This window comes from Cyprinodon variegatus, unplaced genomic scaffold (assembly GCF_000732505.1).
Source record: "Cyprinodon variegatus isolate N-32 unplaced genomic scaffold, C_variegatus-1.0 Scaffold235, whole genome shotgun sequence".
NCBI lineage: Eukaryota > Metazoa > Chordata > Actinopteri > Cyprinodontiformes > Cyprinodontidae > Cyprinodon > Cyprinodon variegatus.
In genome coordinates, this window is record NW_015150688.1 from 926,960 (window position 1) to 941,473 (window position 14,514).

Here is a 14,514-nt window from a genome sequence, read left to right on the forward strand (position 1 = left end):
AGTTTAGTTTAGTTTAGTTTAGTTTTATTAGGATCCCCATTAGCTGCCAAATAAATTGCCACTAATCTTCCTGGGGTCTTTTTTCCAGTGGTTTTGTGTCTCAAGGTTTGCAAAAATCATGTCACTACCATTCACTTAGAAGGTTTAATCAGATTATTGGTCAGATAAGCCTTGAAGTAAATGAAACTGATGCTCAAACCCAGTATAAGTTATGAGTGTTATAGAGGTCACTGCAGCAGGAAATATTTTTAAAAGTATGAAATGTATTTGAGATGCTTAGAGAGTTGTATAGGATTTATGATTCTTGGAAAAGATGTGCAGCCTTTGTTTGTTGTTTTGTTTACACATCCAAGAGTTCAGTGCATACCTGGGAAGGTATGCATTCACACCATAAACAAACCTATCCATAGTTTCTTTGGAACAAAACATAACCACCTCTTTAAAAAGTTCTGGAAAGGATGTTCTTACATCTTATCAAACCCCACCAAGGAGGACAATGAGCCAGCTTGTTTTAGAACCACTAAACAACAGAGGTGTAAAAACACTCTAGGTCTAGGTAGAATGTCTGCTGGAGACAAAATATAAAATTGAAAATGCATTTAAGAATTTTCATTATTAAAAACTTAAACAATTAGTGGTTGGCTGTCAGTTTTTCTAGGATGCTGAAGTAGCCTACTGCCAATCGGAAAACAGAAAAAGAGAGAAATCAAGTACTAAAACTTTAGAGATGGAATAACATGAAAACTGTAAAGGCAAACAAGGTAATTTCAAAGGGATTCTTCAAAAGAAAACTGGTGAGGTAAAACTGTGAAGAACTGCACAAACTATTTTTTTAAATCTTTTTACCAGCTTTTATTGTCATTACACTGTCACAAGCACAGTGCAACAAAATAAACCCATTTAACCCATCCCCTTGGGGAGCAATTGGCATATGGGGAGCAGTGTGGGGTTAAGGGTCTTGCTCAGGGACCCAGAGTGGCAATCTGTGGGAGTGGAGCTTGAATTCAAAACCTCAGGACCAGTAGGCCGCCACTCCCCAAAGCAGGCATCAGCGTGAAGGGTCTTGCCTAAGGGCCCATGCTGGCAGCTCATTCCCTCCAGCTGGGATACAAACCCAGGCTTCCCGTCTGCAGGACGGGTGACTTAGCACTTCACATACAGTAGCCAGCTACTAGTAAATATGTGTATTTCCCCCATAATTTGAGTAGGTATATAAGAGGATGTACCAATGGAATTAGTATATTTACCCTTATATACCCTTATATAGAATAAGATAATTAGATATTATGCACTTAAAATATGAAACCACAGTGCAGGAATGCTGAATCATTTATATCAAATGGTTCTTTAACAACATTGTAGTTATTTTTAAAACAAATGTATGTAGCTGTGCTGGGGCAGTAACCTATAAAAGCCATATGTGGTTCACAGGTGGTCTCAGACTGCACTGATAGAATGTACTGCTAGAAATCTTATTCAGTCTCCCTTGATGGTGCTAGTCAAAACATAATCAGTGCCAGGATTTACCCTGTGTCACTCCCTCCTTCGGTAAGCTGTCTACACCACCAGCCCATGGTCTTGCACCGAAGGGTGCTAGCCAGCCTCACCTTTAATTAGCTTCATCCCTTCTGATAAGGCTAGTAATTGTGACGTGTCTTGGCAAGAAACAAAGCCGGATTTGCTGGTGGGGAAGATGAGAACAAGAGAGTGGGAGAAGTAATACAAGCCAATAATGTTAAGGGGAATGTTGAAACCTTTTTTTGGTTGATATTTAAGAATATTTCTGCACACTTAATTGTTACTGTTACTCAATTTTAATCTTTATTGCACTAGGAGACTCTCAAATGGAGACTGTTAGGGTTGTTTATGATAAGTACCTATATATTAATTCATTTATTCTATCCCTAGGCAAGAAACTCCTCTAGTTCCTACTCAAGCTCCTTGAGAGAACTCCTCCAGCGAAAGATCAATGCTTTAGAAGAGCAGTTACACAAATACTACAGAGATCACCATGACAGCCACAACTCTGATCACCATGATGACTCACACGATGAAAAGCACAGCAGCAGCCACCATGATGACCATCGCTCTAGTCATCATGGTGGCCATCACGATGATAATCATGAAAACCACCATGGCACACCTCACCATGAAGACCATCAAACCAGCCACTATGGTGGCCATAGGTACAACCATCAAGGCAATCATTATAATCGACATTATGAACCCAACTACAACTGGCACTATGGTCGTCACAATAGCCATCATGAAGTCCATCACAGCAGCCACCACAATGACCATCATAAGGACCACCGTGATGACCATCATGGAATGGGTCATTATGATGACCACCATGATGGCCACCACCCTGAGACTGAGGACCATGAGCCCCATGAAGGGGAGCATCCTCCGAGACGCCTTCCTTACACTAGTAAGGAAACAAGCCTGCGGGGCTCTGGACACAGCAAGTTAGAAACAGTTCTCAGCCACCTTCATCCCAGCAATGACCATGGTAAACACACATTTCAAATGTATCTATTACATATCAGTCAAATACTATTGGAGGTTAGGTAGTTTGATAATTTACCAAAATCACAAATATAGGCTAATCAAATGTTATGCAGTTATTTTTAATTACATATTTTACAAAGAGTTTCATCATTATACCAAATTTCAGTTGATAATACTTTTGATTGCCATTAAAGATACTCCTTTTGGTTAAAATATCAAATCTCCTGATTAATTCAGAATGAACTGTACATTTGCAGATTATGTTATTTAAAGGACTCTTTGGAACTATAGCAGTATTGAAAGAACAAAACAGCTGAATACTTCTACATCATCTCTACCTTCTAATGTCTCAATCCTGAACTGCCATCTGTACATGTTCTTCAAGGGTTCTCAGTCCTATGTAGGTACCAGTTTGAAAAGGAGAGGCTCATCAGCAATCTCCTATTTGACAATGACGAATATGTTTTTTTTTTCCAATAGAAATTTATGGGCTTGGTGTGACCTTTTGTACAATTGGAATTAATTAACCCTTTTTCTTTCAATTTGACCAGGAATCCACAAGAAGCTTAAAAGTCCAAATGCTTTCTTGCTTGAGTTTCCTATGAGGACAAACTACATGTATGCCAGGATGAAGCGGTCAGTGGTCAACGAGATCTTTGCCTTGACCATCTGTCTATGGCTAAAGCCAGGTGAAGGTCCTGGCCTTGGAACGCCTATTTCCTATGCTGTGCCAGGGCAGGCCAATGAGCTGGTGCTAATGGAATGGGGCAGCAACCCCATGGAGCTGCTTATTAATGACAAGGTAAAAACAATGTAATATGGCCTCATATATTGAAACATTTACTGTCCTGTACAGAAGAAAGTGTAGCCAGAGCCTGTGTGGTTTGATAACAAGAAACATTAAAAGACAAGCTTAAAGCCTGTCAGGCTTTACTTTAAATAAGTACTTTCATTATTTGACAAAATCACCATGCTAAAAAATATTTTTTTCAAAATGTGCCTAAAAACATGACCAGCTTAAGAGAGTGCCCACCAGCAAGAGCTTCATATAGATAATTTCCTATATCTGCAAGTCTTTAACAGCATGACCTAAAACTTAGTTAACAGTCTTTTACCATCTAAACTAGGGGTGTCAAACTTATTTTTACAGCAGGCCACTCTCAGCATTATCGAGCCTTTAAAGGGGCCAGTTTAACTGTATTAATGAAACCTTGGTTTTCATTGATTTCTTTAAAAATAGACTTTACTTTTTTATCAGTCTTAACCCCTTTCTACACTTCAGAGCATATGCCTTTTTTTTTTTTTTAGAAATGACCCATACAGGGTTTTTTTTAAGGCAGATGCTGATACCAGTTATTTTGACAGTTGTCTAACCAATCACTGAAAAATGCAACCAATATTTATGGGTCGATGCTGGAAGCAGATATTTCTTTTTTTCCGCCTTTTATATGAAAAAAGTAATACATTGATAAAAAAAAAAGTTACACCAGTCTTAATTTTAATAAAAAATAAGTATAAAAAAATCAAACCAAACAACCGTAGCTAGCAAATAGAGGGACGGCAAATACATGCACTTCATGTGATCTTAAGAGTGGCTTAGTCTTTTGGGCATTGATGGGAGGATGATTTGCCATGAGGAGCTGGATTTGGTCCACTTGCCTTAAGTTTGACACTTGATTAAACCGATAAAAGTGATTAACTTCATGTACTAAAAAACGTATATATATATAAATGTTGCAACAATTCCTGTTGTTGTGATTCATATACATGAAGGTCCCAATTATTAAACAGGCTCACATATGTTTAAATTGGGGCTAAAATGTTGCATAGGTGCTGACTGACATATACAGTACCATGTGTCCTTATATGTAGGTAATTGGAATGTAATGGTTTGTAAAAAAATTAGGATTAATTAAATGCTACACACATCACCTAAATTCAACAACATTTAAAACATATTTAGTCGCTCAACCCCTATATTTAAACCACTATGCTTAAACGTTATGCTTAGAAAGCTCCATAATGTTGGCTAAAAATGTATATGAACATAAACATTTTCTGTTGCACAGACACATTTTAAGTTAGATTGAATTAACTTAAAATATTTTTGATGAAATATTCAAACACTAATATGGATTTATTTTTGAGGCAAGCAGGCACATATGTGTTCTTTGATTATTTTTTTCCAATATGGAACACTTCCTATTTTCTTCTTTTTTTTTTCTGCACACTGTAAGTTGTGCATCACTTGATCTGATTGAAGCTAACCAACAAACAAACCTGCCAGGACTCTGTTGTTTAACTAATCCTCTAATCTTTTTTTCTCTGAAAAGCTGATGACTTTTTTCCCTTTAAATGGAAGGCAGATGGTTGACCATGGCTCTTCCTTACCCCAGTAATGTGTGAAGTGATCTCACCAGATAAATCACCAAAAGCAATTAATCCTGTTATAGTCTTGTACTGACTGACCCAGTTGTCTGTGAGAGACACCAGGAAGATAAAGGTATCATGTTTGTTGTCTAGGACTTACATGCAGAGTAATGATGCAAGTAATTAATGACCCACTTAAAACCATGGGGCATAGATACTGAACATATATCTAGGCCAAGATGTCAAAAGTGTTTTAGTTCTTTACGTAAGTAAAAGTAGAGATACCTGTGTCAAAAAAATACCCTGGTAAAAGTAAAAGTACTGAATGAACGTCTTACCAAAATAAGTACCGATTATACTTTTATATACAAAAATAAAGTTTTTGCCTTAAAAGATACAAGATAACTAAAAAAATGCATCTTTACTAAAAAAAAAATAGGTAAATTTTCCTATTTTGCTGTTGATTGAAAGAACACAAAATATGACTCAGCCTGTTTTTTATTTTTTATCAAAATCTCAAACAGGATAATATAGCCTAAACCAAACAGAAGTCCTTAATACTTTTAGAGCTTTTATATTTACCTTATTTAAGTTGAAAAATAAAATTAGAAATTAAAATATAACCAGAAACAGGATCAACATGTCAATTTCAAATCTAACAAAGGTGGAGAGTATGCCTTGCGTTTCATAATCTGATCCATCATCTGCATTGTTTCTCAGTCCCCTGTCTCTGTTCATGTTTCTGTCAGAGTCTTTCTATCAACAAACTGGGCTCTTACTGGAAGGTTATCTTCATACTTTTGTTCTCCCCCCTGTTTTGTTGGAGCTGTTACGTTATTATTGATACTGTATGAATAAAAGTAGTAAAGAAGTAGGAGTAAGGAGTAGAAGAACATATATTTGTATTCAAATGTAGGCTGTAAAAGCCTACATTTGATTATTCAAATAATATATAGCTACTGAAAAAGTAAAGTAACTATTTGTAGTTAATAACTCAGCTTTTCTGCATATAGAAGCTTGAGAAGACCAGTAATGGATGAAACTGCTGCGGTTTTGATATTATGATTGCCCCTTGCTTTTCATAACAAGATATATTTTCATAATACTAGGTAGCCCATCTAAAATATGCCCAGATAAAGTGTGGGATCCTGTTTAATTCAGTGTCTCTGCAATTGGCAGCAACATATAAAGAACTGGCAGCAAATTACTTAGTATTACAAAAGCATGGTTTTATGCAAAGTTGTAAAAAAAATTAGTTATAAATTACTTTATTGCTTTTATTCAAAATAAGCATTTACTCTACCCATACTTTGTAAAGGTATTTCATAATCATTACCTATATATAATATATAAATATCAATAATACTAATAATATATATATATATATATATATATATATATATATATATATATATATATATATATATATATATATATATATAACCTTTTTTTAATGGGCAAAGAGCTTTATTTCAACCTGCTGGTTGCAGAATTAGGTGGGAGAGGGCATTTTTGTATTACTGTCTGTTCAATAAAATAGGAGAAATCTCTGATCAGTAAAGACAAAATATGAAGTTGGTCTAACGGACGAATCAGCTGTGGTAGCCCATAAAAAAATCAAGGAATCTATTTCTTATTACCCCATAAAAACATATCTAAAAAGTGCAATTTTTTTTTTGAATAATTGTAGTCACCCTTCATTTGGATTGTTAACTAAATTATCTGCCACAGGATTTAATAAATGTGCCTTCATAATAAGATAATTACATAAATAGCACTTGAAGTGGAACATGGAATATAAGTTGTTTTTTTTTATTAACCTTTTTAGTCTATTCTCTTCTTACCTGCTCAAATGGAGGGAAAATACACCTGATTAAAAAAAATATATGCTTATTTAGATTCAAAAGTTTTTGCAGTGTGTGATTTTAGTAGAGGTGCCATAATATGACCAGTCCTACAGGGACACTGGCTACTGTTGGCCTCTGTTTAGAAACACCTATAGGTTTAGTCATTGACATAGAATGTCACTGCTAAGAGATAAAATAAAATAAAAATCAAAGTCATTGCTTTTTTTATAATTCAAAACATAGTCTAAAACTCAGAATAATTAACAATTGATTTATATTTTTTTTAATCTCAGACATATAAATAAAGACTAATGAAATCTTTGGTTTTATGTTATACTGTATAACAATTTCTGTGCATATTTTTTCTATTTTTTTTTACTACTTCTCTGTTTAGGCAGTGACGTTACCAATAACTTTAAAAGATGGAAAGTGGCATCATGTTTGTGTGACTTGGTCAACACGTGATGGAGTCTGGGAGGCTTTCCAGGATGGAGTGAAGAAAGGTTCCGGGCAGAACCTGTCAGCCTGGCATTCTATAAAACCAGGAGGGACATTTATATTGGGGCAGGAACAGGTGGGGCATTCATTTAGACTGTAAAACTGTCAGGCTGTTGGACTCTTTTTAATCCATGTGTCTTCTCCCTTACTACAGGACACAATGGGAGACCGATTCGACATCACTCAGTCTTTCTTGGGGGAATTGTCAGATCTCCAGTTCTGGTCCAGAGTCTTGACAGCCAGTGAGATTCACACACAAGCAACATGTGGAGGCCACCTTGTTGGTGACGTCATGTCATGGTCTGAAGAGTTAGTGGAGCTTCATGGAGGGCTGACCGAGCTTCCTTTTGAACCTTGCAGCTAAATGGGAACATTGAACTCCTACAGGCAAAGCAGAAGGATTAGCTGATTAAATGTATGTGTCAAAAACGGATGGAGAGGGAAGAAATATAATCTTTCTGCCTTCCCCACCTACGCCCTCACTTCTATGTTCTCAGCAGGACAGCTTTAAAAGCTCCCAAGAGCGCGGAGCTTTGGATTTACTGCTTGCATGGTCACGACTGCGGCTGCTCTGATGGATTCAACACACATAATTGGATTTCTTTTCAGCAGAACAGCTCCAGAGGTTGTTGAATGCTACTGACGAGCTTGCTGCAATCAACACAAACATAAAAAGGATGAAAAGCAGAGTAAAAGAGACAGCAGAAGCATCTTCTGTTCCTCAGCAGGAGTAATTTTGTTGCTGGATGTGTTTTTTTAAAGGTCAAATCTGGCATGTTCATAGCATGACTCAATAATGTTTACTTATACACATTATATTAGTATTTCATATTGAAAAAATGCTGGCTTTTTCTAGTAAAAAAGTCTGAATTAAGGAAAATATGTAATTTGTGGTTAATATGTTATAAGAAAATATGTATTTTTCCAGCACAGAACTGAAGATGTTCTCTAAGCTAACTGCTTTCGACAGTTTTTTTCATAAACACAAGATGTACACCTAACATAATCGAAATGGGTATACCGGGCCACAACGTGTCAGCACTTTGAAGCACGCATCTCCTGATCAACTGCTGGCTTATGTCAGGATTTACCTGCGAACACCTGACATGATCCTGCCTATTTCCAACCAGCTCAAACCCCATGGCAAAGGCAGACACGCATTCGGACATGCTCAGAGGAGCTGAAACTGAGAGTTTTGCTGATTCATCACATGGTACCAGCTTATACCTTCAATTTCATGTTTATGTTTAAAGTATATTTCTTTTTTCTATTTGTAAATGTAGAAACTGTGAGATGGTTGTCTCAAATCTTTAAAATATATTATAATTGTATCTGTCACCTTGTCAACAATAAAAAAATAACAGCACTTTTAAACCTCTACTTACCTCTCTTTTTGTTCTTTTTTAAAGCATCTTTGGTAGTAATCTGTTGTAATCAGTCCAAAGTCAGGCTTTCCTGCTGCAACATGAATTTGTGTTTAAAAGTGATATTAAATGCAGCATTTAAATATTTAGCTGTAAATATCCATAAAACCTTTATTTGTTATGCCAAAGTATGAAGCACTTTGAAATTGTGTTTGTTTTGTTTTGTTTTTTTCTGTGAAGTTTAGTGGGCCAAATATGTGTTACACTTCTTTAAAATGTATCCTCTGTTTTTATCAGTTAGATTCTAAACATTTACCAGAGAAAAGATCTTTGCATACGTTTAGTGTATTTTAAAATGTAAAACAATAGCAATAACAATGCTTATTTATGCCTTTGCTGTATGTCCCAGCATTTTAATAGCTTTTGTTGTGTTTATTCCTGTTTTTGTGTTTAAATAAATCAAGTGTGATACAGTAGCATGTTCAGAGCATTCTCTTCCTTAAGTGTAAGAAAAAATAAATAAATATAGCTTTGTAAAACTTTAATGGGGCAGTTCCAAAATAATAAAATGGTGGAAAATATTTGTATGTACATATATTTTATTATATGTACAATTTTAATAGCCCATTATTAAATATTACAATAATAATAATACAAATGTATGACTCTATTAAAGGAAGTTGGTGTAGATTTTAACCAGGCAATGGCTGAGTCACATAATTTTTTTTACAATTTTTAAGTATTTTAAGGGTAAATCCATCCATCCAGGTTGTTTTCTGTAATAATTTTTTTTTTTAGCTAAAAATGTTAATAAACCCTTCGAGTGGTGTATTATGCAATAACTTCATATCCAATACCTGTCCTAGGGGTGCATGGCAAAAGTATAATTCAGTCAAATAAACTTTGGACTGAAGGTATCTTTGAGGACCAACCAGCTGTGTGTTTTTTTATCTCCTAAAACAATAAGAAAGAAAATGACTGAACAGATTCAAGTATGTTAGAAATAATTTACTGTTATTTACAAAGATGGTAGACTTTGTAAATAATTCTAAGCATCAACTTGGTATTGAAAAATTGGTGCACCATGGAATTTTTATAAATTTGACATTAATGGATTGAAAAATGTCTTGCAAATCAAGTCAAAGTTTAATTTTGTTACCACTTCTTTGTGGTTCCCCTTATCAATGTACATTTCCTGCTCCAGCAGGAAATGTATCCACTGCTACATGGGCTTGTTAATCATTTTCAGTAATCTCTGTCACTTCTCTTTCATCCATAAAGTCGTTTTTAAGTCTGCACCGCTTATGCATGTTCATGACATCACAAACAGATGGACTTAATCGAGTCACATTAAATGTCCGTATCATTAAAAGTTTTCAAGTGAAAACATCTAATCACATCTCTTTATTTGTTTTCTCCTAATTGATATTAATACAATCAATTAATTACCTTACAAAACAAACATAGACTAGTTAATATCGTTTTTATTAACAATTTGCTGAGAACAGATTGATGTAGTTGGATCACAGAATTAGAAACTGATCCATCGATTAAACGATCAATCATTACACCCCTAATTTAAATACAGTTTTCAAGGGTTTAACTGTTCGATTGGATTGTTTTAAATTTCCAATTAAAATGTTCTCTTTTTTTTTAAATTTCTATTTGTAAAAAGTGTTTGTTCTGTCCAACAATAATAGAACAAAATTCCCTATTTTCATATGTATATATTTCAAAAGCATTATGGCCATTAATATGCCTCTGGGATCACATCACAATTATTGTGGAAACCATCTCAGAATGCCTACTGGTTGTCTCCCGACCCCTACTTTGATAACCCCTGATCTAAACTATTTCACAATCATAAAGATGCATAAATGAAGCATCTATCAGTTCTGGAGAGAAATTACATAAGTATCTAATTAGATGTTTACAAACAGTTACAGTGTCCTGACATAATGTACTGGATTTTAAACAGCAAGTCCATGCGATCAACATCTGTTCTTCTATTCATTTCCTTTGCTTGGTCTCACATATCCCCAACTGTCAATGCAAAATGCATGGTTTTCACCATGGAGAGGTCACCAGCTCATTACAGGGAAACACACAGATAGATAGGTAAAGCACCTGTGCAGACATACTCTAACCTAAATGCAAATTAAGAAACCCCAATACTAGAATAAGAAAAAGGATAAAATGTTGATGAATTTAACGCTAGTTGTATGCATCTTTTACCAAATGTCTGTTGCTTGTTTGAAGGCTGTTATGGTTCAAATGGAGGAAAAAATAACTTTATGGCATCACTCTGCAGTGTCCCTCTTTATTTCAATAAATTAAATGAATGTTTAACTAAATATTTCATTGCTAAAACATTGTTTTTTTATAAAATCTTTTTATAAAATCTTTTAGAGTTTTTATCATAACAACAAGAGGTAGAATATTCTCCCATTATCTTATTGGAATTTACTGAAAGAAGGCGTACATTGTGGTGTCTGCCCTGTTAAACTTATTTGGCTATCACACTACTTTGCATGAGCTTAGAGAACCAGTAGTTTGGTGTATGAAACACAGCTTCAGACCTGTGGGCCTCTCTTTTGTGTCCTATTGTAGTAAGGACACAGACGTTTCCAAGCTTTAGAACCATAGTTTAGGAAAGAAACATAGCATTGAGTGAAGCTTTATGTTTAATTTTCAGGCATCGCAATGGGTGTAAACAATGGACTAACGTTGCAGGAAGGACCTACCACCAAAGCTTCGACAGAACAATGTAATTATTATTTTTTTATTGTGTAATTGCACAGTAATATGGATGTATTACCTCTTTATTTATCTATTTTTTCATGAATATTAGAGGCTTTTCACCTTTAGAAAAGATCAAGTGATTAAAGTGGATTGTTCACCTGCTTGTAGTTTATTTTCATTTTATGTCAAGTGTTTTTTAAAACATTACTGTAAAGTCATTGTGGGGTTTGGCTAATGATCTGCTTGTTATGCTTCTCCTACTTTGTGTTTAAGTAGCGATAAAGGCTTTAATAGATGTAGTTCCAGTAAATTGAAATGAAGCTAATGAGTGAAATGCCATGCCAATTATTTCAGCTTCTTATCAATGTTTTAAATGGTTTCGTTTTTAAAGCTGAAGTAAGTTAACATTTCTAAGAGACAAAATGTCCCAGATTGTTACAGAAACCTGTAAACCTAGCTATACATGGCTCCCGTTCAACCTCAATATTTATCATGTTTTGATAGTATTAAAGGTAATAGGGTTAAAAAATTACACATTATTTTGTTCTATGGTAGGTTAGGATGACCGTTAAAAATTGGTAATGTTGACATGACAGCCTGCATTGAATAATAACTTACTTTTTGGTGGCTTTGTATCTTATTTTCCCTAGGTGACCACAAACCGTTGGCTCATTACTTGTCCCTGCTCTGCTTCATGCTCACCATTGTGACTCTGCTTCAGACTCTCTGCTGTGAGTGTGTGATCTTACATTTAAAATGTAACTCAACTGAACCCAACTACCTTTCTCATACCTCACCTAAATAGTCAGCTATTCTGAGCTATTTGCTTTATTTATGCTGCTATATCTTAAGGCTGCTGGAGGACAGAGGAACCACATTTCCTCATTCTTCTTCATTCTATCTTTATTCTCCCATTCTGCAATGTGTGTTAAGTTCCACTCATAACTTTATGTTCTCTCTGCTTTTAAGTATGTTCCGGTCAAGATGTTGGAGCTTGGCCTATTTTTCAGTATAGTCCTGTTCTTTTTAATGTGACTAACTGTATGTGCTCACTTTCATCCTCTGACATGAAAAGTGGCTCAGAGCTTGTGTTTTACTAGACCACCTTTGGAACTAGTTAAAAGTTACCTTTTGTATGTTTGCATCTTTTTGAAGGTTGCTCACCCTGGTTCTTCTGAAGGTTTAGTTTTTCCTGTTAGAAGGGAGTTTTTCCTCTCCACTGTCCCTTCTTGCACACTCAGTGTGAGGGATTGTTCTAGAGTCAATGAAGAAATGCAAGCTCATCCAGGAGAAGAATGTCTTGCATGTAATGGATTAGATGCAATCAGCTCGTTTTCCCTGACCAAAACTTTTAACCAATCTGATTGGATTCAATCTGTAAAGTGCCTTGAGGTGACATGTGTTATGAATTGGCACTATATAGGTAAATTGCTTTAATTGAACTGAATTAAACTAAGCTACTTTGTTTTCAAAGAAAAAAAGGAAAACAAAATATTAAACATAATCGATAGAAATATGCTATGATAATTAATTTTAAACTAATTTAGAGTAATTGAAATATTTTGAACCACATTGTAAATCCAAGGAGGTAGATCAAATTTTAGTAAAATAGCATTTTATCAAAGGGTTTGCCAATCTCAGAAACCAGGAGGCAGGATCGCATGTCCCTATGGGAGTGTCTTGTCGGAAAGGATGATGCAGAAGGTGGATATGGATGCCAAAAAATTCACTCTTAGAAGAAAAGCACTAACTTAACATATAACTATTTTAACGTAAGTAAAAGTAGCCATACCAGCACAAAAGCATACCCTTTTTTTTTATCTCACAAATTATTTCACTCTCACTGTAGAATTTTTAAATATGTTGATCAGGTCGGTGACGAAGTCTCACAAGAACCTAAACAAATGCCCATTATACATAAAAATTACTTTTGGGAGGAACTGATAAAAGAGAGGATCAGTTCCCCTTTTAAATATTAGTGAATTACTTCAGCAGGGAGGGCACTTTTCTTAGGCATGGCAAAAGGGCAGGTGCTTCAGCATCACTAGGAGCCTAATTGTTCACTTACTTGATTAACAGAAAGAGAAACCTAAAAACCTCAGCCTTTGTGTCATTTTTCTTTATTACATGCAGACTATGCTACTGAAATAAGCAAACTTTATAATGTTTTCATTTATTGAGAATGACTGTTCCTGGATGTTTTAATCAGGTCTGTGCTTATGGTTTTTGGTGTTTGTATGATCCCACAGTGGTGCAGATCACCTTCACATCTCAGTCTCGCTCAATTGCGCAAGAAAAGAAATTGCAAGATCTGACAAACAGACTGAGGAAGCTCAATCAGTCCCATCACCTCCTCTTTACCCAGTATCCTGCTCTGAGTCAATACTGTCCAACAATCAACTCTTCCACTGGTGGTGAGTTAAAATTTTAAAGATCTTTGCTGTGAGTAACTGTTGTTGGATAAAAAAGTGATTTTGTTTCAGAATCTAAAGGGTAAAATATGTTTTGATTTAGTTTTTCACTTTTACGCGCTTACTTACTGTTTGGTATATTATTTTCGTCTTGCCATATTCTGTTATTATGGGATTTGCAATAAAGGTTAGTTAATCTGACTCTGCCAGCTTCTATCTAATTTTTTTCTTAGTATTTTTTTGTTTCTGGTTTGTTATGCCATTGCTTTTTCAGAAGGCTACAACTACAGGTCTAAATGTACAGCTTGATTGACCAGTGGAGTTTATTACGCTTATATTTCCCCCATTTGCCCATGCTTTAATAATTTCTCCTTCAGCCAGTCTATAGACGATTGGTGGATTCTGTTCACCCGTGTCTCCTTATGTTGCCTATTGTTTGCACCTGTTTTCGTCATTATGTAAAGGTGCACAATGGGGAACTGTGTCTGAGGCAAAAGTGGTGGATTTACAAAGTATTCCTATACAAACCGTGCACGCAAGAACAATGAAGCGGCCAACAGTTAACTCCACATGGTTACACTCCTCCCTCACAGCGGGAATAGAAGCTCTACTCCAAGTCTCTCCTGGATGGTTGAGCTTCTCATTCTGTCTCTAAGGGAGAAACCTCATATCGGACACTTGTATTTGGGATCTTGTTATTATGGTCATGATCCAGATTTCATGACGACTGGTGAGGATAGGACATTAGAAAAATGGTAAATCGAGAGCTTT

At 35.4% G+C, this 14,514-nt stretch overlaps 2 protein-coding genes across 3 annotated transcripts in view; both read left to right on the forward strand.

Moving 5' to 3' along the window:
- Positions 1-2,011: 2,011 nt before the first annotated feature.
- On the forward strand, positions 2,012-7,590 carry LOC107088998 (neuronal pentraxin-2-like). The gene is made up of 4 exons (XM_015381499.1): positions 2,012-2,468; positions 3,063-3,313; positions 7,123-7,302; positions 7,381-7,590. The coding sequence occupies exons 1-4, from the start codon at positions 2,012-2,014 to the stop codon at positions 7,588-7,590; spliced, it is 1,098 nt and encodes a 365-aa protein (XP_015236985.1).
- A 3,596-nt stretch (positions 7,591-11,186) lies between these two features.
- The window catches only part of LOC107088993 (C-type lectin domain family 4 member E-like), a 9,111-nt gene continuing 5,783 nt past the window's right edge, over positions 11,187-14,514 (forward strand). For both annotated transcript variants that reach the window (XM_015381493.1, XM_015381492.1), the window contains exons 1-3: positions 11,187-11,357; positions 11,983-12,063; positions 13,582-13,746. In XM_015381493.1, coding sequence (XP_015236979.1) covers positions 11,294-11,357; positions 11,983-12,063; positions 13,582-13,746 — 310 coding nt within the window. In that variant the 5' untranslated portion in view covers positions 11,187-11,293. The remainder of the gene's footprint in view (positions 11,358-11,982; positions 12,064-13,581; positions 13,747-14,514) is intronic.